Source organism: Trichoplusia ni, chromosome 2, assembly GCF_003590095.1.
Source record: "Trichoplusia ni isolate ovarian cell line Hi5 chromosome 2, tn1, whole genome shotgun sequence".
NCBI classification, from domain to species: domain Eukaryota; kingdom Metazoa; phylum Arthropoda; class Insecta; order Lepidoptera; family Noctuidae; genus Trichoplusia; species Trichoplusia ni.
The window spans coordinates 14,588,070-14,615,870 of NC_039479.1; the positions used below are offsets into that span (position 1 = coordinate 14,588,070).

Consider the following 27,801-nt stretch of genomic DNA (forward strand, 5'->3'; position numbering starts at 1 on the left):
ACATGTGGCGCTCCGTTGTGTACAGGCTTTCTTCCTTAACAAAATAAACAACATTTACTTGGAGTTAGGTCCTTTGAGAGGCTGCCCTGTACTAATGTTTTATGAATGAGCTCTTATGCACTCACGTGAATACATACTTATGCTGCCATCGGATAATCTTTGAGTGACATGAGAAAATGAAGATGTTACTCGGATTTAGAGCAACTATGTTTTCTTACACATATTATATTAACGTACATATATAACAAATCACAAAGGTACACACATATAGTAAAAGACTACATTCTTATACAGATTCTTAGAACATTTTAAGATCATCCCCTCCACCGGCACGTGTAGGCAGTTCCCTTTATCACGAAAAACTATCCATCTCTGTCTCGCAGGGAAAAATTTCACGCGTTTTCTAGCGTGCCGCACGGAATTCATACCTACAAAGCTGTGCTAAATTCGACTTTGTTGGTAAGGGCAGATGATCTATTATTCCCTAACTGAGGTACTCCTACTACGTACCTTTTATGTTTACGCTGCCGAGCCTTCAGCTTGTCCACAACATGTAATGACTTATGTCACCATTTGTCATTGCAATATCAACTTTATTCTTTACGTGGCAAAGTCGAGTTTCCTACGCATTATTTGAAAAGTTCCGTCATTCGGTACCTGGAGTTTCGTTGCAAAACTTGTAACGTAGACAAGTAGGTATGTACAGGCTGTATCGAAACAAGCCTTCAGTCGCGGCGCGCACATGCTCGCGTTAAGACGGACTCAAAGCTAGGTCCTCGCGCGAAATGGCGGGAACTTTACGATAACTTTCGTATCATAACACGCAGTCAGACATTTTCAGTATTTAGACCGAAATTCAGTATAAATAAGCAGTGTATTTTATGAAATGAACAAAGTTTAAGTTATTATATAAATAGTGGTGGAAGATTTTTTGAAAAAACGAAGAATTTTTGAAGCCGGTTACGTGAACTTTTTCAAGTACGTAAATAATATAATTATTTAATTATGCAATGTTAACCTCTTTTTTATTTATTAGACTCTACTTACCTTTCATTATAACTTCTTTAAATATATTTAAAATAAATAATTTTCTATTTTATTCCTTTAGAGATTTAGAATATTTATTTTAAACAAATGGTCTATCAAGTTAATTAAAGTATCCTAGATCTTAAGTTTGGAAACTAAAAATAAACCTGTTAATTGACTAAAGTTTCTAAGGATATGATTTATAACCAATAAAATTCTATATAACCTAAACTAAATTTAACGCTTTAATGCCTTAATGTATTTTTATATCATCAACAAATGCATGTAAAAGATTGTTTAAAATAATAATATTCTTATAGAAAAAAAATTATCGCTTAAACTCAGTCCGGCTCTCTAAAAATAATTACCTGAATAAAACAAGAATTATAATTAGACCACTAGAAATAATTTCAAAATTGCCGGCCCTTACGCTAAAACAGGACAAGTTCGCGTAAACGAGGCCTTATTATCGGTCCATGACTTAATATTAGTTAATTTGCTATAGTCAAGCTTAACTTAAATAAGATCCTATTAATGGATGAAAATATCTTACTAATAAGGTATTTAAAACTACATAAAAAACAAGATTAAAAGCACGAGCGTATAATATATGAATAAGCCAAAAATGTCAATATTATCAATAATATACAAAAAAAAAGAAAAAGAATTATCATTAAACAATTAACAAGATCCGTTATTTTCTTGTAATTTAGGAACGCTTTTCGAACACTTATTTAATGTCTTTCAGACCAACAATAACAATGAAAACTCTCTTTTTCAAATTTAATAACAACCTGTTTCGGCATCTTGTACTAAATTTACCTTTAGTTAAATTATAGTACCTATATTTGCTCGAAAACAAGCTACGTGAGCACTTTATAAATAATTGTCCCGTGTGGAAATCAAGCCTTCGTTGGGAGCTCCGACGAATATGATTTAATTTTGCTATGTGCTAGTTTACTAGCTCTAGTTTGTTTTATTATTACCTTATTTAACTTTGACCAGCAACATGAGTGTTCTTTGATATCTATGAAAATGTTAATTTAGTCAAATTTCTATTAATTATTAAATTTATCACAAATCATTTATGTAGTTGTTGAAAAGGTTTGTGTGTTATAATGTACTAACACACTGTTTGAATGTATAAATATAAAAGTATAACGCCAGTCCGTCCCGTCTAAAGCCTTTTCCCAAATGAGGAAAGAATGAGCTTTTGAACACTAAGTCAAGGATTTCATATACTATTTTGGAATCCAGTTCTCATATATAGGTGCGACTAAAATTGCTAAACGAAATTAGCAACAATGTTAATATTGTCTCTAATTAGGTTTCGAACCTGCAACTATGTGCATACGAATCTATTAATTGAACTACCAGACCGTTGTTTATATTCAGACACCTGTCCCTGAAACAAAACTCGCTCTATGGAGACATTTTTAAACTTACGAACATTTAACAAAGTTAAACAGTGGGGAGCATTTAATTATTCAGTTTAACGACATAGCAGACACAATTGTTTGACATAACCTATACTTACCACTAGGTGTCATGAATTATAATTATTGTTCTGTTTTGTATTTCGGAACAATTCGATGTGTCTTCTAAAACTAATTAATCTTTATTGAATGTTAAGGATTTTTTTATATAATTTATTTTAATCATAAATAAGTTCATAAGCTTATCACAGAAATAGCGATGCGTTCCGTTGTCAAAACGTTTCAATGTGAAAATTGTAGGGAATAATTTGAAATTCAATGAAAATATTGGAGTAGTAATAGACACCCTATTTAAAATGTAGGCTTGAAAAACTACAATTAATAGTGGTATGATTTACAACCATATATTACAAATGTAGAAAATATGTAATAATTTATCATTATTTTACCATTATCTCTAATAGCTCTAAAAGCTTGAACTGAATCATACAAGTAACTATACTACGGCAAGTAAAGAAAAAAACAGTACAGCAAGCAACTAATCCAAACCGTTAATCAAGCGAAATCACAAAACGAGCTAGTCGTAAATTTAAACAAAATAGTGCCTGCAAAATTCCCCGTGGAAATAATATTCGGACAAATGAAAATTCCGACCGATGCATTTGGGATCGCGAACGCCGCTCGGAGGTTTTAATTCCCTTGACTGTTGCGAATCGGCGCATGTTTTTTCATTAAAACGCATTCAATACGACGACGACGTGGCTTTGAAAAAGCGGACCTTTTCAAAAAATATTTTCCTGACATTCCACTGTGCTCTGCGCTCGTTTCATTCACGGCCTTTTTGTAAAGAATTAAAAAATCGACGCTTTTTAATGTCTACGTTGTGACAGGTACGCGTAATCCAATCATGTTGTTACATTTATAAATTACAATTTAGTCACATTAATCTTATAAATAATTCTAATGATCTTGATTCATAGTAAGTAAGAACGATTTGTTGCCTTGAAAACCATATAAGTATGACTAAATTATTTTTTAAATGGGTTCAAAGTGGAAAAAGCTCGTTGCTTCTCCCGTTCTGCCGGTCCTAGAGATGGAAATGTGTACCAAATTCCTGTTCCGATTTTAATATCATCCGTGCACAGACGAATGTGATCAAGAGAGTTTTTGAACCGATATCCGATACAAAAGCCCCAGTTTCTATTTACCTGTAAGATTGAACCTAATGTGAAAAATTATACATGAACATCATCCACTAATCTAATAAAGTTACTAACTACATACAATCAGTCGCTAATTAACTGTATGTTACATTGTCTTGAAAAACTTGGAGACGCCTACATTTTTACCCCAACCTAAAAATAGATTCAAACAACAAAAACAGTATTTTTAGTTTGTCTCACTCGCATAAAAACTTCGTCATACGTGCTATGTGTGTACACTTGTATAAATGTATGTCATAAAAGTTTATCAAGTGCTAATTACAGTCGTTTCTTAGCTGTCATTCGGCCCACTGTGAAGTGGTCGTGTTGTGGTCTCAATGACACCCTCACCTCTCCATTAGTGCGCCATGGAGCAGGGTTAACGACCGGTTCGCGTGATACCACACAACTTTATGCTTATTTATACGATGAGGCAAACAAACTCAACGCTCGGCATTCAAACGTTACAACATGGACGGCGACATATCAAATCTCCATTATCAACGGCCGCCGGAAAATTGTCGATGGCCTTGCGGAATTTTTAAAACTTCCCTGCAGTTCGATTTCATATTTACGTTTGAGTCGCCAGTCTGAGTTTCGTAGTTCGCCAGACCTTTTAAAAAACTAATGTCTTTTAAAACTCTTCAAGAGTAAAAGTTAACATAAGCCCACCTGTCATAAAATTCTTAGCGAATTGAAAATAGAATAATGTGCAATAAATTCAATTTTATATTTATTATTCACTACCCAGGTTTTATTGTTACAACGATCATCACTTTTTGACGCTTCGATAGATAGCTATCGAAGCGTCAAATCATTAAATCACATCGCGAGCCCCTATTTGCTTTGGTATTGACCACTGCGACAGGCAAGGCATTGTCCGATTGCGCCAGTAACGTCGTATACGACGACCAATTACCATTCCACTGATAGCAACAATCTTCACTCATCAATTCCTTCGACCGTAATAGCAGTATAGGGGTCCGTCCGAAGCCTAACTACACATATTTACGAGCTTAGATTTAAAGAGAGATAAACTCTGTGTATTGATGATAACATTCAAACAACACTAAAATTTTGTGCAATGCTCAAAACTAAAAGAAAAATAGGATATCAATCATTATGTTAATTGTAACACGCATGAAATAAATCAAAAGTAATTTTCGTAATTTATACAAGCCTGGCAAATTAAGAATCAATTTTTCACAACAAATAACAAGGCAGCGACAGAAAACGTAGCCATAAAAACGATACTAACACTCTTTCCAAAGCTGTACTAATACGATTCTATTGCAAAAACTGGGAATTAGCCGTTGGTTGTGTGGCGTTATTTCCAAATGTTTACACACTGAGGCAAATGGGTCATTGCGGTGCGCGTCGGCGCTGTCCAAGCCGACCTCGTAATTACGATATTTAGGATCTGTTTTTCCACACACGGACACCGTTTCCTACTATCTCTTAGAGTAAAATCATGCTTAATTATTAATGTTATGTGTTTGTCACTTTTTATTTACTTTTATTAATTTATGTTATTGACGATCGATACATTGTTATTACTTCAAGAGAGGACCCTGCTGCCCATCCTCTTGACATTCACCCTCGCGAGGGCGACAGCCTTTTACGACACTCAAGGGTAAAAAGGGGGCTTATTCTTTTCAGGAAACCACGAGGCAATTAAATTAGACCCTCAGCTTACCAGTCTACGTACTTCCAATAATGAGAACAGCTTGCATAAAAAGCAACTTCAGACAAGTAATCGTGTACTTTTGTTTCAGGTCCAAACATGAAACCGAGTAAAAAAGAACGACCGAAGTTTTCCAACTAAGGGGCTATTCAACGTTTTATTTCTACAATGAAAAAGTTAAAGAAGGCAGAAGACACCTGCGGTGAAACGTAAACAAATTCCAATGCCGGGGCTGAAAGAAAACGTGTCATAGACAATGCACAGCCTCCTTGGAGCGGCTGTAGTGTCGGCATTACTGCAGATACTGCTTTCCTATACCGGTAAAAACTATTGATAACATTACATAAAACTTAGGGACTTTAGTGTTCTTTAATACGGATTGACTTAACATATTCCCCGTATTATCACACAACTTGTGAATCAAACTATTTCCATAATGTTCGACAGTAGTTACATCTTGAAATGTTTTCGTCATTATACCAACTACAAACAAAAAATAAAATAAGCTTCAGGTCAGTAAAAACAAACTGCAGGTTCGTAATTAGTGTTTTTATCGTAGCTTCGTCCCCTCTACTTGCGGTTAAGTAGCAAATAAAATATTTCACCATTAAATAAAAGAAAACAGACTTTATGTCTTTGAAAATAAAAATTATTTTCGTACTTTCGGTTTCATGTTTCAGAAAATTTAACACCTAATACTATGGTAGGTATGGTAATCTTATTTCAAATTAAAATTCAAACTTTAAAAACACTTTGGGATTACTTCTCTAACATTGCTATTGCAAAACATTAGAACCAATTTTGACTTACGTGTAGAAGTCGGTTGTTGAAGAATTAATTGCGTGACGTAATATGGTGTAGCGTTAGTTGTCACAAGTCAAGATAATGTTGTTAGAGTCGTGTCGTGGACTGAACATTAGCCGGCGGGCGAGGTGCGGGCGAGGCGCAGGCGAGGCGCGGGCGCGCGGCGGGCGCTGCGATCGCAGAGACAAGCGTCAGGCCTGACCGGCCGGAAGCAGCTGTGTCGTTCGCGTGCTGTTTGCCAATTTATCACTAAGCTGATTATATATAGGATCGTCCTTGTGACGTGCTTTATGACCTTGTTTGCTCTCCTCCCATTGTATCGCACTCCTTTATTTACACACCTTTTAAGCCAAGACAAAAATTGACGGAGAATTTTTCGTGTCAACATCCGCCGGCCCTTTCGCTGAGACACGTGTATGTTATTTAATAATATTGACACAATTTCTCGGTAACTCTATAACTAGGAAATGTTTATGACAGGCTAATCTTAATGATATTTACTCTCCGGCGTAAATACGTCTATACTAAAAAGATTAAAAAGTCGCTTTCTGTTTCCACGTTTAAATTATTCAAACACTACTTAATTAAAATTCAAAGAACCAACACTAAGCTGCTTCTAAAATTTTAAATTGAAATTAATTTTCAAGTTATACGCTTTGCTGGGCTATTCAACGCACATTTCTCGAAGTTCCGTGCGCATTCAAACAGCGGACGTCTGGAAACTCAACAGAAAGCGCTAGAAACTCTAAATGTCAGTGTTCTAAACATGAGATACGGTCGTAGATATAAAAATAGAATGCATAAAAGTAAACAAGAGTACAAAAGGCGCGCCACAAATTGTGTTTTCAGTGCTAGGTTTGGAGCGCAGGTGGCATAGCTCGCCTTAAGCTGGGGCGGACCGCAGCCAAATCCGCATGCGACTTTAATTTAACTTTGCTTCACTGAATATTGTCCTTACATTGAAATTTGAATTATGAGTTTGAGCTAACGTCACGCTTTATACAGCTTCGAAATAGTTTGTACTTGAGTTCTACCACGTAAAAGTAATGATAATACGTTGATTGAATACTCTCGGAAAAACAACTACAAGGCACAAGCAAAGTGAGAATAAATAAATTAAAAGTAAAAAGTTTATGGTTTATAGTTTATGTTATTTGGGGTTCTCCGGGATGGGATTTGTCTCAGATTCTTAGGTCAAACAGTAATTGGAATCCATTGATAAAAATAGCAAAAATTCAGACGTTGACAAAACAACTGATATACCTGTTTACCTGTAGGATATTTTTTCTATTTACTCCATAGCCAGTGGGTAGCATACTGTAATCATCACATCTACAACTGTATCTAAACAAACTGAAGCTATCGATAACTAAAATACTTGTCGACTTCGAACACTTATTTTCACGTAGGTACACCGAAAATAGAAACATTTTAATTGCCACAGTATTTGTTTATTCAACCCCTAACTTTAGAATACAAAATAAAATTTACTAAACATTAATATAAAAATATTATTCATAAAGAGTTAAAAGTCTTCATAAGCCATACGCACATGAAATGTTCAAATGCAATGGTAAGGTATTTGCATAGGTAGAAAGTTGTACCGCACGCGGCGCGGCGATACCGTTTGAATACGTAACATGGTTCATACCGTGAATACTGTTTCATAGCGCGAATACTGTTTCATTCACATCGAACTATAAGTCATTACCTGCAATATGAAATGATACGACGCGACGAACCTCATTCCAATTAATGTCTATCAGATGGTAATGTTCGTAGCCGTGACATGGAATTGGGTTGTCATAACAATCGTTATGGGTACACGAAGTATTATTGCTATACTACCAGATACATCTACTCTCAGATTTGATAAATCTCTTCGTTATATCGAATTGAACTAGAGATAATATAAATAGTTCAATTAGGCTGGCTTCTTGGTCTAGTGGTTAGTGACTCTGACTGCTATACCGGAGGTCGTTTCGGCTCGTTCGATTCCCTCCCAGGACAATATATAAGTTCTGTAAAGACTAGTTGGTGTTATGTGAAAGTTATGGAATATTACTAATTAAGTTATCATAAATTATAATTTACGAATAGTTAGCTGTAGGTACATACATGTTTGTAATGTGGTCAAATTATTTCAGTCATGTGACGTCTGAGGCGTAGGGTCAGCTAAAAAAAAAAAAAGGAGATCGTAGTGACAATGTCATACATGTACTTAATATTTGAATAATTCTTATTCAAACTTAGCACTATCAATTAGGAAGGGTTTGTTGAACATTTTCAGTAGGAGAGCTCCACAATTTTCTCTATTGTCAGAAAATAATGGGCTCTTGAAATCTAATAAGTACGATATTGAACTATTGTGTAGTCTATTCACAATAGTCCAATAACGTTATATACATATTATGCATAAAATAGAGTGCTTGTAGGCTTGTTCAGATGTTTTAAAGACATAAATTGTTCTTTCTTCATCGAGATATCTTCGAAAAATAATCCATTGCCTTCCATATTATCCAATTGTTATATGATCCTTAAATAGATATATTGTAATACGTGGATAAACAAAGAAACATCCTTGTTTGTGTTATTACGTTCAATAAACAAGTCAACCTACACAACTTGAAGATATTAGACGAAACATATCTATTTATGGCTTTGGATATCAGCTTCGTTAGTAATAATTGCCTTAATAACTACATTTTCAGCAGTATAAATAGGAAAATTAGATTTGAAATGCCTGATATGAATAGCAGCGTTAATCATTTACCTATGCATATGCAGTGTAGAGACTACTGAAAAAATTAAACTACGTTATAGAAAATCTTCGATTTTTTTGGTATGGGTGTCAAGACTAGAGCGAGTATGATGAAAGAATCATTCGCACCAGCAAAGCTTTTGTTACGGAAGCCGGCACCGGCTTGCGATGCGCCGCCATCGCAGTCTTGCACATTCACGCAAAGGACGTCCAATGCACCGTGAAATTGCCTATTTTCCACGTGATTTTATTTATTTATTTCATACATCGATGATATTTCCATTCGTTTTGTCACGGTTCAATGCATCGGAAAATCGTTATGGTAGTCTCATTGCATCCGAATCAACCGAATTTGTTACTAACTAAACTCCAAGAGCACAACAAACGCTCTCCTTAATTTTAACTCTTAAACATTCAGGAACTTACGCTACGCATTTAAAATGTAGGAATAGTACAATGTGTCTACAAGTAGTGCATCCTGTTTAAATTTGTTAAGCCTGCAGTGCATTGAACGGTACTACGTAGACAGTAGAGTCCCGTTTGGAATGCAAACGCAGACACATAGGTATATATCATTTGCCTCACTCGAAACGGAAACTGATTCATTTCCGATGCATGGTTGAAGCTCTTTGTGGAGTTCGTCGGCTGCGAATTGCTCACGTTTTCAACATTTGATTGCGACATCAATACCTTTGAAATGTTGTTGATTGTAAATTACTGTGCTTATGATCGCTAAAGTTTCATAAATCGTTTATAAATAAGTGATTTTCCTCGTGAGGAAAGCACAAACTAGGTTACTATACAATAGTAAGTAGCTAAGTATTTCCCGCGGGCTTGGCATGAAGGTGTGCCGACTTGTAGACTGTGTCGAGCCTTAAAACTAAGCAGACGCTGACTGGCATCTCCCGCGCGAGCACTTTCCTACTTCACGTAGCAATCGCGTCTGCAAAATGCAACAATGCATAAGAATTCAATCTCACATTTGTTTCGATATAGTTACTCGTGTACTGTCGACGATATAAATTATTTGCAGTTTTTATTTGACACGTTATGTTTGTATACTGCTAAGTGGTTAAAAACATAGGGCGTAGAACTGACTAGACTATAAAAGTTTATTTGTTAACACAACTAACGACAAGCGTCATTGAAAGTACTCTAAATACCATAAACTAGTATTTATATCAAACAAGGCTTACCTCGTTGAGCTCTATTACTGATTGTACCACGGTAAGGTAGACTTGTAATTATTTCAAAGTTCAGTAATTCATAGATTGAGCAGGATGCGCGCGTAGCCTCAGGTGCTGCTTTCGACAGTAAAGTTGCTCTAAGCCACACTGAGCTGTACTTAGTGTCCATGCAGGCTTGCGAGCTCACTTAATATTATCTCTGTTACCGAAGTTACAAAGCAATCATTGTTGTTTGTTGATTATAACTAACTTTGAGGTTCAACGACACTAATTGCTTGTATGAATAAAACACGCAAAAAATAGTGTGTACGTGCACGGGCTAGTAAACGCGTAATGTTTAAAATTTCTATATTCGCAAAGCAAAATAGCATGCAATATATTATTTCGAATAAACGTGGGCGTACTCCGCGAGGCTGAAGTTTGTTGAGTAGCATTAAAAGATTAAAAGTCGACAGTTCGCTCAAGCTGTATCGAATCGAAACTGGAAACGATCTCTCGACTCGACTGTAACATATATTTGCGATGCAGGCGGCGCGTCCGTGGCGAACTTCGCCTGGCGAATGCAAAAATTTAAATTAAGAACATAAATCAGCCGTGTATCGAGTAACTTTCGAGATTGGTGTATATTTCGAATGCACGTTTCACTACACGTATTATGATATTTTAACTTTGTTGGTTTTAATTTAGCTGAGCATTTGGCCAATTGTTAAGGATAAAGACTTTTAAAGCGGGTATACTTCAGCCTTAAATAGTAAGAGGGAACAATGCCTACGCAATAATTACAGCGTAAGAATCAAGTATTTTTGAATTAATTGCTTTGAAATTATGATGAGTATCATAATCTCATAATCTTAATTAAGAGAACTTTAGCCAGCTCAAATTAGAAATTTTAATCTTCTGTAAATCCTTCTCCCGTGAGCGGGTGGTGTTTGGAAAGTCGGCTTTTTTTGCGGGTTCGGCGCGAAAAGTATTTAATTAATGTAATGTTATGTTTACTTTGTAATAACTTTTTAGTCAGGCTCGGTGGAATAATTACATTATATTATATTATACTCAGTTATCCCTTTAGCAGATTATTGTCTTTATTGATAAATAATAAGCTGCCAATATAATAATATTGGCAGCAAAATACTTGATAGCAAAACATACATAACCTTTACGTGAGAAATATTCACATAATATATCGAAACTTTTCTGTTACTTCGGAGCGCTATCTCAATGGAAAAAACACAGCAAAACAAATGAGTAATATTGAAACAACTGAGACACAAAGTTCACGAAGTTCACCGCACAATCTTCTCGCAGTTTGTACACTTAAAAACAAACAATAACGTCGTGTCAGACATCGCGCCACGTCAAGGAAATACCGTTTTGTTTCAAAAGAATAACGGTTTTCTGCTCCATTGGCTCAATCATTTTATTTCCATTGATTCGCTAAAAGAAAACAGGACGAATAAAAGATAAAAATTGAACGTAACACTGCAAAGTAAATTATTTATCGTTTTTTTTTTATTGTAATGAAATACTTGTACTGTGTTATTAGATTAAAATGAAGAGATTAACATATATTTAAAACAACATTAAACAGAAAAAACGGTTATGCTAAAATGCTCTTGATTCATATAGGACACAATAGCTTTGAAGAAGAAGTAATCCTCTCGTTAACTAAAAACAAACCATCAAGTTTTAAATCCTCGTTATTAGCAGAATGTTCAATTGCAGTTCAAAAAGCGTCCATACTTTCCTATTTGATTGTATGTAAGACCCCATTAAGTAATAATCTATGAGAGCAGTGAAAACGAAGCTGCGACAGTTGTGAACCTCCACGTACACCGAGATAATTCATTGTGAATTCAGTCTCCGAGGTCGACAAACTGGAAATAAAATCACTCAAGTTATAACAAGGACTAGTGTTCATTTTGTGAATGGTGCAGACTTAATTAGAGTTGGTGTGATTGCAGCCGTAAGCGGCGTCAGCTGGGAGGAATGGTGGACCTACGACGGCATTTCAGGTGAGACCCATTTATTGTTCGTGTCATTGTTAAATTTTATCGCGTTATTTAATATTTATGAATTGTTTGTGAGCACTATTTGCATGCGGGTCTAGAAATGAATGTAAAACGAAATTGGCCATTCGTTGCGAGTTTCAAACGTCACTGTTTTTTTTTATTTGTATAGTTTGGTTTTTTATTTAGACATGGCCCGGTTGTTGTCTTATGGACTCACGTGCAATTGTTTGAACAGGATTGTTTTATTCAGTTTACCTCTTCTAATAAAACTTTTTGATATTTCGATTTTCGATTCATATACTTACTAAGAAGGAAAAATCCTAGACATTTTATCAAATATAAACATGCGTACATAAACGCTATTTAATAAATGAGTACATTAGTGCTAGGTTGCGTCACGTATATAATAGTACAACTTATTTAATATGACAGCAGCAAAAAGAGCTCGCTCACCTTATGCTGTTCCGGAGCGGGGTTCCGGCATTACTCTGATTTTCAGACCTTTCTTTGTTTCATAAGTTCTTATGTAAACTCTGTTATTACTAAGCGTTTAACCTTTACGACGAGTAGTCTTGTGTTTTAAGTATGTTGGCTTATAAATATTTCATTCAGTGATAGTTTCTAGAAGCATCAACGTAAATTCCGTATTGATTCAACAAAATGTTAACTTATTGTAATTCGTTCGTTCCTACAAAGGCAATAAAATTATTTTTATATCAAACTTGGAATGGTGGAAGTGGTTATACACACAAATTTAGTCTTATATCAATTAAATTATTCGTCGTAACAATAAAATTATAAATAGCACATAGAGATGTTCAACTGTTTACACTTCTATGCATCCTAAATTACCATTTTCATCTACATACGCCGCGAGTTTCATTCCAGTTATGCAAGAATAGCTTGTCTGTTGGATTGTGAACATTAATATTAAATTTCAATTCACACATACATATAATATGCATTTTATTATAATAATCGATCAGCTGTTCGCGATTAAACATACCTGTCCCTGTTGTATAATTTATCTTATAGCATTATATATTTTAAATAAAAGGTCATGTATACACGTAGGAATATAATTATGAAATACGTGATTTCACTGCTGATTTTCGAATACAAATTCGATAATTTGCAAATGACATTTGTTTAATATAAATGCTATTGTGTTTATAGTAGATATGGTGGTGTAGACATGGTGTGTACATGGTCCTCCGCGTGTAACAAACAAGTACGTCATAAAGGCTACATTAATTTCATACTGAAAGCATTTTTTTTGTTTCAAATACCAATAGCACCGTTTACTTTCACGCGTTGCTAACTCGTAATGTTTGTAGTGTTTCGTAGCTCGTAGCTCGTAGCTCGTAGCACTACGTCGCACTACGTCAGCCCATTAAAAACATTTCCTAAGAAACTGAACTAGACGATCACGGAAAATGTGCGTGAGTATAGGTGCAGACGAATTGATCCCTCGTAATCAAAGTAATATACCACATTTTAGTATTCTTTATTCACAACTCAAATCAGACTACGAATTAAAAAATCGTATACAACGTAATCACACGTTTGCTGTTTTGCATCAGTTTATCTTCATCATGAAACATTAATAATTGTTTCAGTAATACACGCCTCAAGGCCTTCTTTCATACTTGCTTAATCCGAACGTACTTGATATAGAAATCTCAATTCATTGACCCACCATATTCGTTTTGTGCGTATCAATTTCTCTGTGCCGATAACATTTTTGCTGGTTTACGTGACACGAAATTTATACGGGCGATTTATCTTGTATTCATATTACGTCAGTCGAAAATTGTGAGGTGTCTTATCGTATGTTCGTAACTGATATTTGCGTGATAGCTTCCGCGAATTTTATTATGGTCTAATAATCTCCTGAGTTTGGTTCCTATCGGCTTTTTGGCTGTCTCGTTTGATTATCACATAATCTTTACTGGATTTCAAAAGTGTGTCAGTCAAATATTTTTTTGCATGCTTTTGTTTACTTAAATTTACTTACTTTCTCTTTCTTCTTTTGGAATATTAAAATTAAATAGCCGTTAACGATTTTCAAGGGAATCATTGTTCGAAAATACTGTTGTCGTACCTCATAGCAGAAAATTTACCTTCAAGTACGTTTTACAGTTAAATAATAAGTTCATTTCACCAAGTAACCAAAATTATGTTACAAATATATAATCAAAAATATAATTACAAACAATACAACCTCTGCAGCCGAACTAGGACAGGTCCTGTATCTCAGCATGCAGCGCCAACTCCTTGAATTTTGTGACACAGACATTTTAAGCCCAATATAGAAAAGTGCGTTTCTAAGTTATGAATATAATCCAAAAAGTAACATAAAGGTTAATGAAGTTCGAATAAAAATGATATAAAAATATGTATGTGAGGTAGTTGTAAGGTGTATGTGTGTGTGTCTGTAGGTGTGGGACAGTGTATTTGTGAGAGTGTGTGCGTGTGTGTGGTGTAAGGTTTATATTTGTGTGTGTAAAAGTATAAATGTGTGTAAGAGTACAGATATTCATTACTATTAAGTAATAAAATAGGATTTTTTTATTCAATTTTAATGATTTTACTTGGGATGCCTAACAGACTCTCCGTTTCCTCGTATGATAGGTTTGTAAGATAATTGTGTAGCTTTTTCCTGCATAGGTTTAGATTCAGTGGGTAGATATTAAGGTCCTTGTTTATTTTGTTATATAAGTAAGGTGCAATAAATGTATAAAACCTTCTAATAAACGAAGTCTTGGGTTTAGAGTTACTCAAATTCACTGCATGATTTCTGCATGAAAAGATTTACTCAAATTTTCTGCATGAAAAGCTGGTTCCCAATTCTCTTTAACGTCAAATTCGACCAGAAAACGCAGCTTCCTCTTTTTAATGCGACGAACTAATCAAGGCTTCATATGTGTATTAAAAATGTATCGAAACTTGTCAGGCTAGCTGAAGTTAGGTATTTGTTAAAGTTGCGACTCACCGCTACCGTCTCTTTATAAAAACAAAATAAATAGTAATGTATACAAACAGGAACAGAATTGCAAATAATGTTTTCTTTGTACAGTTATTAATACTTTTACTGTCAAATTATTCTTTAATCGATAGTTTTCGACACCATTCAAATTAGGCATGAAAATAGAATCGAGTTACAAACAGTACTCACAACATTATTTTGGTTAAACACATATTTTTGTCGCTATCATACCCGTCATTTACATTTACAAAATTAAAATTACATTCAATTAAAACATGAAAATTAGCTTAATTTTCACATCAGATAAATCAGAGAAATATCGAGTAATCTGTATAGTCGCATTACGGTAAATACCCAATTACAACAATATATGTAAAGTATAATTGAATTACTACAGAGAAGCCAATAACACGATCATTCCCATCATTATAATGATTGTGCAATTAAAATGGCGAACTTCAATAAAGTTACGCAACAATGCGGCACCGCATCATTGAGCTAATAGATACTGATTATTGAAAACAAAAGAATGTCTGCATATTTGTTTACTGTTGCTCAGTTGAAAATTAATTGTAACTATAATTTGGTTAATCATTAAAATATGTGTAGGTTTTCGCACTTGAGTTAATCTCGAGTTATATCGGAATTCTATTTTATTCAATTTAGGTAATGGTCGGTTAAGCTTGTAGTTAATTATTATATAACTGGGAAAAATAGAAGCCTAAATACTTAGTTTAAAACGGTTCATCAAAACGTGAAAAGAAAGGAAGCCTGTATAATAGTTATTATTCCTCGTAATTTATTTCCAAACTAAAATATTTACCAATTTGACCCACCAATGTATTTATAAAGCGATACATCAAAACCAACGCGATCAATTGTATAGAGCAGCTAGCTTTATCAGTCAGAAATTCATGAAAACTACTATCTGTCAAAATAAATTTATTGTAACCATTTGAAATTGGTGTCCTAACATAAAAATATCAGTTTTATGTAGTAAAAATACGAATGACAATTTGATCGCTATTTGAGAATTATATTTCCTACCATTCAATAGAATATTTCATTGCACACCTGTAAAATATGCGATTTGCAATCTGTCATGGATAGATAGGTAATGTAATTTTATTCGAAGTTTGGTGGCATTTGAACTATGACCGCAACCGATTAGTTAACTGTAATCAGTTGAATTAGATTATTAACTGATATTCGTATGATAAATTAAGGTTATTAAACATTCAAGTTTCCACTGTATGAAGTGAATTTACGTCAGTTTGATGTCTCGTGATGTGGAAAATCTTGGTCTGGCGTAATTTTAGTGACTACCTTCTCTTTAAATATTAATACGTGGAGAAGACATTTCTATATGTATCTAGTCGTCTAGACTCGGTTATTAAACAAAAATAGACACAACTAACTGTCTTAAACAACCACGGTACATAAATTTGTAAATTCAATTGGAATTATCATAATAACTTTGTCTGTACAATCAACCGTACATCAATGATTCAACGATACGAAACTAGTGTGTTTGTAATTTAGCTGTTACCAAGTCTTCAAGTGAAGATTACATCTCAAAGCCTAATTATTCACATCACATATACATCGCAACATTATAAAAGCAAAATTTTGATGCAGGAAAACACCTAAATCAGGTATTTTTTTGATGAAAACATTTTTGTCACGTGTACAAAAACAAGAATGTTATGAAGCCACAAAAATATGCAAAATAACAGATTCGCTGTAACGCTTCTAAAAAACAAACAGGAGTGTGTTGCGTCAGCAAAATAATGCCTATGGTCTGTCTTTCGTAAAAATATGGAAACAGTTAAAATCCTGTCTTCAAATTTTCGCTTCTAGTTTAAGGCCATTTGCAGACTGCGGAAGATCCACACCATTCATTTTTTGGCAAAGCTATTCTTAGACATTCATTGTCACACACAGTGCCAAAAACAATAAAAAAGTGCATGCATTAACGGAAAGTTCACTTAACGCGTGGCGATAAAGTGGGCGTGACCGCAACCGCTGCGCCGGCTTACTCATGCAATTTTCAAGGTCATAAATAATAAAACCGTGAATACGATCCAAAGCACTTTGGCTACTTTCACGCCACTCCCCGCCAATATTGAAATACCTTGGGAAAATAAATGTTCGGGGTTTTTGTTAATCCTGTAATTTTAAATCGTTTTCGTTTTATAGTGACTGTTGATTGAATTCATTAATATGCGATCTGAATATTTGGCTACTGATGAAAAAGTTTACTTTTCACTAAGCGTATGATATACTTACAGGACAATACCACCCTTATTTAAGGTTAAAATGCATCGATTGAAGAAATAGCTAATCAAGTATCTTATGAACCGTCTTCCGATAATCTCTGAAAGTACAACACAATATAAATTATGTCCATGATTTATTCTTCTGGCTAGTTACGGTGAGCGCAGATGGTGTAACAGATTAGAGCCGCCACAGTCCGGCAGATCCCGGCTTACACCTCTGCAGTAGAGGCACAGGTATTCGAATCTGATTGCCACTATCTTACCTACGAGAACATTCGTTTAAAGATGAGGAACATGTTAAAAGCTGTACGAAACGGGCTTTGCAACGATTCAGTTACCGATCAGTGTATTTGAAACCAGACTTTTTTTTCTTTTTATGTGATACGGCCCATACCTGAAGAATACTTGACATTTTTGGCCAACGCTGAATCAGACCTTACACGAAACCTATCGACAAACTTTTTGGTTGATTATGAGAAAAAAAACTCAATCAGTGATATAGGTACTCGATGTCCGTCCACAACACACACAATGGTAACTTCAAAGAATATTCATTTAACCTATAAAAATAGTAACAGGATAACTGAATATAATTTTATGCATGAGAAAATTGAATTAACTTTTATAACATGCGTATGAAATTCACATCATGCACCGAGCATTTACAATAAGGCCTTTGTCATTTCGATAATTAACAGTGTTCCATCTGATATCAACTGCCACTGGACATTCATAAAATATAATCTCATATACATTAAATGTGTTATGTTCACATAACTTGTGTTAAAATTCAGTACAATTATTGTAATGTCAATTTATTTTAAGTTGCAAGTTAATGGCAATTGTTATACAGATAATGTCGGCGGAAAAAAAGACGAAACATCGAGCATGTTTTGTTTTTATTTTTGTCGTTTTTCCCCAAATTGTTTTAACCTAACACTATGTCTAATGGTCATTTTACAATTTCGCAATTCACAATGCGTGGCGTTGAATCATTCTTCCACAGGTAATAATATTAATTTAAAATGTGACGATGGAGAAATATCATTTTCATATTTTGAATAAAACAATTATAAGAATCAAGACCATTTGGTATAAAAATGAAAAATACAAAAGATAGTAATAAAAAAAGAAATGATACAGATGAATGATACATGTAAATAATTGTTTCTATTTCTCAATAACATTAGGACCGAAACAAAAACACCATTCTCTTTATTCAATGAATACGATCCTTTATTTGAAAAGCTTACAAACGAGCGCTCAAAGTGAATATTTCCGCAAATGCTCACATCGAATATGCACATTGTGGTTACACGGTTATGAATAGCACTTACTACGGACTAGATACTCGCATCTTATAGCTAATAACAGCCTGGTATTATATCTTAAGAATTACTTCAAATAATTTTTGATTCAAGAATTTACAATGTAAATTAGTAGGTGTTTCGAATTCGTTTGTCAAAACGATAACTAGGTTTTCTATCACATGTTTTTTTATCGAAGTAAGCGCAGTATAATTTGTTAAGTAATTCGTATTTTGGAAATAAAATAATGTCTCTGATTACCATTGAACAATATTTTGACTTTTTTGTTGAACATAAAACTAAGTTTTATTATAAACCAACATAGCTACCGTCCAGTTTTCTAAGAATCATTAAAGCTTTACGAGATTTGATAGAGACCACGTATATGTAAATGAATGCACACATTACATATGCATAAAGTGGAAAGAAAAGCTGACGGTGCTTGTGTGTGCTTATCACTGCAACGTGTACATGTCTGTGTTTGAACAGGTCCAGCATTCTGGGGGCTGATCAATCCAGAATGGTCGCTATGCAACAAAGGCCGGCGACAATCGCCGGTCAACTTGGAACCAGATAAGCTGCTGTTCGACCCCAACCTACGATTTTTACACATAGATAAACATAGGGTAAGTGGGAATTGTAAATGTAATTTTGTTTTATCACCGTGGTGTATGATTCTGATGTATTCTCGTAGTCATATGATCAACCTAAAGCAACCGAAAGTTTCATCAATGTTAAATTTAAATTTTATGTACCTTTATTTTTTTAGCTATCAGTAAGAATCAGTTAACGACGACATCGTTAGAAGAATTCCTACCAAATCTTCATTTTAGAAATTGCCAAAATATTCTTGCTCCTGGTCTATACGCAAAATAATTTACTCTTTGTTTTTGTTTTAATATTGCTGGTATGAAACATAATTTACTATTTATGAGCAGTGTTGCTTTTATGACGTGTTATGTGCTAGCGAAAATTAACAATTGCAGTGTAATTACATTAAATATGAGTCTGTCTCATTCCTCTTATATTGTTAATTTGTAATGCTCTTGGCAGGACAGGATCTGTTTTTAATTATGAATACAAAAAATCATTATGGTCACGATTAACATGGTAAATGAGATCAATTGGATAAATAACAATTTTATTGTTCTTTTTTATTAATAACTCATCGCCTTTAGTGAAGTGAAATTTAATCTAGACTGTCTGATCTTAATGAATCTTTTTATTTGTAACTTCTTTATTAAAGTATGTTGTGCCGTTTCTGAAATGACATTTTTCAGTCTGCTCAAAGTTAAATTTTTGTGCCCTTCTAAACTTTGCAGTGTAGCCTGTCTCCCGCCACGTGTTTCCAAGATGGCAACAGAAGTCAGTGTACCCTCTTTACACAACAAAATTATACAACATTACTTTATACTACTTTTTCTTTTAGATAAACGGTTTAATAAGCAACACGGGTCACTCGGTGATCTTCACCGTGGAGAACGAGACACGTCATCACATCAACATCACCGGCGGTCCTCTCTCCTACAAGTACCAGTTCCATGAGATTCACATACACTACGGCCTGCACGACCAGTTCGGATCCGAACATGCCATCAATGGATACTCCTTCCCAGCTGAGGTAATTAAAAATATTTTAGAGAACCTAGTTCCACCTCTTAAAGTTTTACGCAGTTGTAGAACTGACTTATTTAAAGAAATTATATTTATAGCATAATTTAAAATGGACTGACAACGACCAAATTATGTATGAATATGGTTTAAAGTTGAAATATTATATTACGTTTATGGTTTAATTTTCGCTGTTCACCCGAGGCCATTGTCAGGTTATTGGAATTATACATATAAATATCTCATTTAAAGCTAGTTTTAAAAGATTTAGTAATAATCCTTTTATCCTAACTAAACCTATTGAAAAGAGTCGTAATCACATAACCATGTCAATAATTGTTTACCTTCATGTTTAGAAAGTCAAATCAATCGTCAAACATTCAGCAAAGCAACCAAAAATAAACCAAACTGAAGCGTCGAATAAACACGTTACACAGATAAACGTTAAAATGTTATCAGGGATTTCTTTGGGAAGGTCTCAAAAGAAAGCGTAACAGATGTTTTCACACGCATCCTCGCGCTTCCGCCCGGCGCGGCATCGCGTCGCTGAGACCTTCAAATCCCAAATGTAATCCCGACGAACGAGCGACTTGACTGTGAACCTACTGAACCATGCCTCCTGTTTATTTATGTGACAAATTCTTACGCAGCTATGTTAAATCTCAAATCACGTGCTTATTCTCCCGCGGTTAGCGCTATTAACTTCTGACAACATACTTTAAATGTTGAAGTTGTTTGTTTATTCATTGACGATGAGTATAGGGATTTTCTTTCTAGCTTTTGTGGACATATTTTGGTATGACTCACTAAGTTGTGTTCAGTAATTACGTTACTAAGCACAACTTTTAATTATCCGAGTCTCTTGCACGGTGCACCCTGCTGTTGCTTAAATTAATACAAAGAATGAAAGAAAGTCTAGTTGGAAAATTGTGGAATTCCTTAGAATAATATGGTTTATTTGTTTCAGATTCAAATATTCGGTTTTAATTCTCAGCTGTATTCAAACTTCTCCGAAGCCCTACACAAAGCTCAAGGAATTGTTTCAATATCGCTATTGTTACAGGTACTTAATTAAAACAACTCACTTTTTAAGAATAGCTCCTTTTTTATTTTATTAACATTTTTACTCATCTCAAGACTACAATAACATACAAACTCTATAAATATGCTTCTTAAACATTATATTAGGATACATTTGAATACCAGCAGTTTGTAAGAAACTACAGCCATAGTAACCAAAGCGCTCTCATAACAGTAAATAACGTTTATGAATTAAACATTTCAGCTAAGATCTATTTGGTGCTCACACTTTTTAGGCTAATAATAAAGTAGAGTGCAAAACTTGTTTATGTGATACGGAGTATCGCAGTGTTGCCAGCCGCACCTCTTCATAGCGTCGAACTGAACGCAGTTAATTAAGGAAATTGGAATTTTCTGTGCGCCATTGGATTAGCCACTAAAGCTATTAGTTCAAATTAAGAACTGTCTGATCGTTGCGGTATGGAAGCGGCCCTTCACCACGCGGGGTCAACATGGCCGTGCTTTCAATTAATTGCCACCGTTTAAAATTAACTTGATAAATATTTACAGAGTGATGCGAATTCATTTAATTTTCTTCTGTATATTTGCATTGTAACATTTAAGCAATAAATAAAATAAACTATGACATGCTCTACATTGCTGGTTTGAATAACGCACATACTGTTTGTCCGGTGTTCTTACAGCGTCATCTTTAAGAGAGCTTATTTTCGATCGTTTTATGGTTTTCCTTAATGAAGGCCGCCGCCTGTGTTAGCACATCCCATCCGATGTTGTCCCAAAGGGGAACATGTTTACCGACACGTTCATATTTCGCTTGTGGCCGCCGTTAACTGAAACTTTGCTAAAGCAAGCTATTTCCCCACACGACAAACAATTAGTGTTTTTCTACATCCATTGCCCCTGACTTTAACAAGGTACTGGATATTTAATTATGTTGGTTGGTTAAGGCACTGTTAATAATAATTTTCATATGGTCTTGATATTTTGGTACAATTATGCACACATATACACGTACATTGTACGTATAAAGTAGTAAATATAGGCCAGAATTATTTTTGAAGATGTAAAATATACCATATGTAATTTTATAAATACTCATTAAAGTACATTTTGCTGATTATTCCATCTTTTGCAGCTCGGTGACTTATCAAACCCAGAACTAAGAGTATTGACGGAAGAATTAGAAAACATAAAATACGGAGGTGAGTTACTTTTCAATCTACAATACTTAAAATGAAATTAAAAACAATTCCATATTTCTTAAATACTGCAATTCTAGGTTTCAAATAAAATAAATAAAGAGAATTATTGTAGTAACTAACTTATCACCGCGCGAAAACTTAAAACGAAATACACTCGGGTATTCTTTTGTTTCTGCAGTTTTATATTCTGCACAATTTTGCGGAGTTTGAAACAAAAATGTTTTTGTATTCTTAGGTGCAGAAATGCCGGTTAATAAGTTGTCGGTGCGAGGGTTGCTCCCGGACACAGATTACTACATGACGTATGACGGGTCGACCACAGCCCCGGCGTGCTATGAAACTGTAACGTGGATTATCGTCAACAAACCTATTTACATCACTAAACAACAGGTAAGTAACCCCCTTATTTCTCATTGTTTTATCTTTGAGTAACTTAAAGATTAATTTTACTCAACGGATAATCGAGTGGAATAGGTCACCATGCCTAGTCCACGGAGGGCCATGAGTCGCGGGTCAATTAACGTTTAGAACAAGCAAGATATTCATAAACGCTTGTTTTAAGTTCTTTGTACATGTCACATGAATGTATGTAAAGCCCCTTGCGACACAAGGAATAAATTCCTTATGAGGAGAGTCGTTCTTATAAATAATAAAATGATTATATTGAGCGCCTGCCAGTCCTAATAACATTCCTTCTATTTATATACAACGTAATGTAACACCATTAAGATTTCACAAATTCAAACAATAGGTGTCAATACAAAGCCTTATCATTGTCAATTACCCATGATTATGTGGCATTTACTGTAACATGACGTATCACGGCATTGTAGTTGCTCCTATCAGGTTCTTGCATCTATATCATTATCGGCCATTATATAAATTAATACTCAGGGTAGTAATAATCTGTATAAAAGTCATTATTGAAGTCACATAGCTATGATTATGTAACTAACATTTCACAAGGCATTTTCAATTTTACAACTGTCTGAATAAATTAACACAGTAAAATAACGTGTTCTCTGGACAATTCACTCCTTTTATTTACAAAATATTAATGGTCAATGACTTTACAACAAAAAATACACAAAAAAAGATGAATTCCAAATAAATTAAAATTAGTTAAGCCCTACACTTTTCCGGTATCCTTATTAACAAATTACTTAAGATTCTCCGTAAGTCAAAATGCATGGCAAAATACTTACAACGTTAAGTAGTGTGTCATTGGTCACAATCAATGGTTGCGGTGAATGCATCCGTTCAAGTACGCTGTTAACATTACACGCTCCCCTGCTCCTCCTGTTTAAATAAGAGATGTAGAGCTAATGGAACAGCTACCAAAATATTACGAAGTACTAAATTGAGATCTTTTGTTAACATAAATGAGTTTGATTGCACTATTGAAACAAACGGGTTTACGTAGTTCCGTAGATAATGTTTGAATGATCTATGAATTGTCTGATAACCTGAGTCTTTTTTTTCTGAAATTTGTGTGTAGGTTTTCAAATTTGAACTCGTTCTTAATTGGTAAATAGTAAATTACTTTACTCACTGTTATATGAAAAAAAGACTAATTACGCGTGTTAGTGATTTCATATTCAATTATCATTTTATCGTAACGAATTTCACATTACAGTCTATAAACATCAACGTATTATCCCCAGACATAGCAATTGTTTAACCTATTCGATAAACAAAGACAATAAAAAATTCTACCGATACCACAATAAAGGTTATTTAGGCTCTTAACCTTGACTGGATTTATGGATTCGCCTTGAAGTTGAAAACTTTTTAAAGCGCGTTCAAGCATTTCGGCGTTGGCGCCTGCCTCAGGTGAAACTCACACAAGAGTTTTTTACCCTTAAACGGCCAACCCACTAGACAAAAACATAGAGTCAACTAAACAAGAGAGGTTTATGTGCCATTAGCATTGCTTTATTTATCTGTTTACAATAAAAGTTTCAGTAGAGGCCTAAAAAAATGTTACCATCATGTCCCCATATTTTGTATTGTCAACCCCTGTTTGGCATTTGCCTATTGTTCATTAACATGCTATATCATTAGAACAAACGCAAAACAATTTTGTGGAATACAAAAATGTACTTACAAAAATAAATTCGGAATAGAAAAACAAATGACAAACATTAACCACTTAAAACCAACTATTGTTGTAGTCGTGTTTATAATAAACGTATGTGCGATATCCCGACACTGTGTACGACAACATGTTTTAGCAAGTTCATATAATAGCCGAAGTTGTTTGGCGCCGCTTCCAGTCGAAGGCATGTATCTGTGTGCTGAAGCGTGGTTGAGGCCAGCGTAATAACATTTTCATTTGTGCCCACGCTACAATAAACAACTCACGTCCCTCGCCTTTAGACAAAGACTCCGCCGTGAATTATGTACGTGTTAAAAGTAAACTGAAAGTGCCGCGTTGTGTGGCTGTTATTATAAATCATTGTTTATGTTTTCCGTTTGTGTTGGTTGGAAAATTAAGTGCTAGTGGAAACTGCTTGCAATCTCGCGGGGAGTTGAGCGAACGCCATGTGGTCGCTGCTTGAAGCGCAATTTACAACACCACTAACGTGCTTAGTTTTATGCTAATAAAACCCCTACGCCTTAATGGTGCGTGCCAGTCATAAAAGCAAAATAAAACTAGTCATACGCGAGAGTGAAGAAAATAAACCTTTAGTTGAGTTGTTGTAGCCCCTGTCACAAGTACATTACCGGGCAATTTATCAAATTGGTCCAGTTTAATTCTAGCTCAGCTCACAATGTCACTGCTGAAACTTGCGTAACACATCATTGCTTCTGTGTACAACAAGAATAAACGTCGCTTCAATAACCATCACCAATGTACACAACGTGTATTTGTAGACAAAACCACAAAAAGAATTACAGTTGGAAAAATCAAAGTTTAGGCGGCGTCTATAATCAGAATCAAATTGTCTAATACAGCGTAAACAGCGATGCGAATCAGATAGCGTCGGTCGCGTGCTCAGCGTCAGTTAATCCCACCGTAGCGAAAATGTAGCTATAAGTACGATAGTAGTAGTCAACTCACATTATAAAAGGAAGAAATTTCAATTTACTTCAAATCGCTCTCCACGTAAACAGTCGTTTATGTTATAATGGAAAGCGAACGTGCTCGTATGCATTGAATATTCGAAATTACTATAAGACCGTAACAGCTTTAGTACTTCAACTCAGACTCTATTCTCTCGGCAGCATTTTAACTGTGTTATGATTTTTATGGAAATTCGGCAATGAACATAACAATTTATTTATACAATTTTCTTAAATTCTTCTCATATGCATTTTGATAAACACACACGATTTTTTTATAAAACGAGACCCAGACTATGCAGAATCACTTTCCATTATAACTGGCCAGCGCTTCATAAATACCTAAATAGGGTTAGTCATTTTACTTTCAAGAAGTTTAGTGTCAACATAATTGAATTTCATGACTGTAGTTGCACGCCTTAAGGCGACTGATGCAAGGCGACGCGCGGCACCCGAAAGCTCCCCTCGGCAACAACTTCAGGCCGCCTCAGCCGCTCCACCACCGAGCCGTGAGGACCAACATCGACTTCGATCTCAGCAAGGTAATTTACACCTTATACTAAATCGAATTAAGCACAAAGTCGTCTGGAGACACATTTAATAATTCATATTGTATGCTAAGCTGGGTACCTAAGCGATATACTTAGTCGTTGCAGTGTTCTCCTGTAAAATGGTTAACTGTACTATTAATGTAGCACTAATGAATTGTGTTTGCGTGGTGGGCGCTTGACTTAAAGTCGTTTGTGGTTTAATTAATCTAAATATTTTCAGTATCCCGGGAAGACCTGTCCTAGTATGCATCGGGATATGCATTACAAAGGTAACTACATTATTTTTTTTTATAAAAATAATAATAAGTTGACTACCCACAGATGCAACAAAAACTATAAAACATGGACTTGGCGATCCTGTGACTTGTGTAGTTGTGTCGCTAACTATAAATGTTTGCTACTATCAAAACTACCATTGAATACGTTGTCACAATATTTGTTTAACAAGCTTAAACCATTACATACTATCTACAATCAACTGGTGTTACTAACAGTAACCTGTATTGCGATAACGATAATATCCCAGTTATCGCGATTGCAAATTACGTCATTGCCGCATTTACATTTCATGTTCAAATATGAGACCGACGCTTGTGTGTGATGCTCATTGATCTATGAACTGAAACATTAACGACATTAAATAAACAACTGTATAAAAATACAGGAAACTAAATAAAAATGTGGTTTTATATTTTTTTTTTCAAAAAAATAGAGTACAATTTTTTTTTTGTATATGCAGTATAATATAAATTATCTAGCCATTGAGGTCTCTATTTAGATTGTGACGGTTGAACCTAATTCACTCAGGTTCTTGAAATTATTCCTGTGAAACTCAATTTAAGGATCGTTTCTACTAATACTTAACCTAATCACATTTATACAAGTCAATCTAATATAGGTCGGACTCTTCTTTTCTTTTAAAACAATGTTATCTCAATGCAAATCGTTTATAACGTACAATTTATAAAGATAAAACTGTTTTAAATACTAAATAATACACCATGCAGTAAAAATCGCTTTGACACTCTCATAAAAACATCCATCTAAACAAATTGTTAACGGTTTGCGGCGTAGCGCTACAAAACCGTAGCCAAAAAGACAAAGACTTATTCCCCGCTACGCTCAAACAACTTGCCATCAGTTTAACCCCAGCTTTCACACGTTATCAAGGTTTTCATTTCTGTTGCAGCCAAAAGCTGGACACAATATTGAAGCAGATTTCACTACGGTAGGCATTCTCGTAGCAGCTACGTAGCAAATATATTAAGTAGTTCATAAGTTTGTATATAACTCTTGTACAGTCTTGTTTACGTCTTGCTTATGATAAATGGAGCTACAAAATGTATTGTAAGTGTAATATACTCAGATATCTTAATTAGCGCTGATGTTAGGCCTAGACTAATGTGACAAGTATTTCTGTTGAGGTAAATGTTACCTAATATTTTACTACGGCCTCTGATTAGATAGAGTATAATAGATATTTTCAGATAGATTGTTTGAAACCATGCCATAAGTTTTGCTGTAGTAAATTGTATACTAAAGGTAGGAAAATTTATCTATAGTTATAAATAGGTATGTTGAATTAAAAAAAAACTTTTTATTGTAACTTACGTGTCATTTCAATAAATTAAATACATTTGGAATAT

The 27,801-nt window shown here is 34.6% G+C and overlaps 1 protein-coding gene across 2 annotated transcripts; it reads left to right on the top strand.

Annotated features, from left to right (window-relative positions):
- The first annotated feature begins 747 nt into the window (after positions 1-747).
- Positions 748-27,763, top strand: LOC113508339 (carbonic anhydrase-related protein 10). 2 transcript variants are annotated; one of them, XM_026891313.1, is made up of 11 exons: positions 748-978; positions 5,440-5,668; positions 12,062-12,112; positions 19,174-19,310; positions 20,114-20,305; positions 21,263-21,358; positions 22,472-22,538; positions 22,774-22,928; positions 26,015-26,146; positions 26,376-26,424; positions 27,345-27,763. In XM_026891313.1, the coding sequence occupies exons 2-11, from the start codon at positions 5,605-5,607 to the stop codon at positions 27,365-27,367; spliced, it is 966 nt and encodes a 321-aa protein (XP_026747114.1). In that variant the 5' UTR covers positions 748-978; positions 5,440-5,604; the 3' UTR covers positions 27,368-27,763. The 2 variants fall into 2 exon arrangements, with proteins under 2 accessions (XP_026747114.1, XP_026747115.1); XM_026891314.1 differs by having other exon boundaries at positions 26,029-26,146.
- Positions 27,764-27,801: the final 38 nt, after the last annotated feature.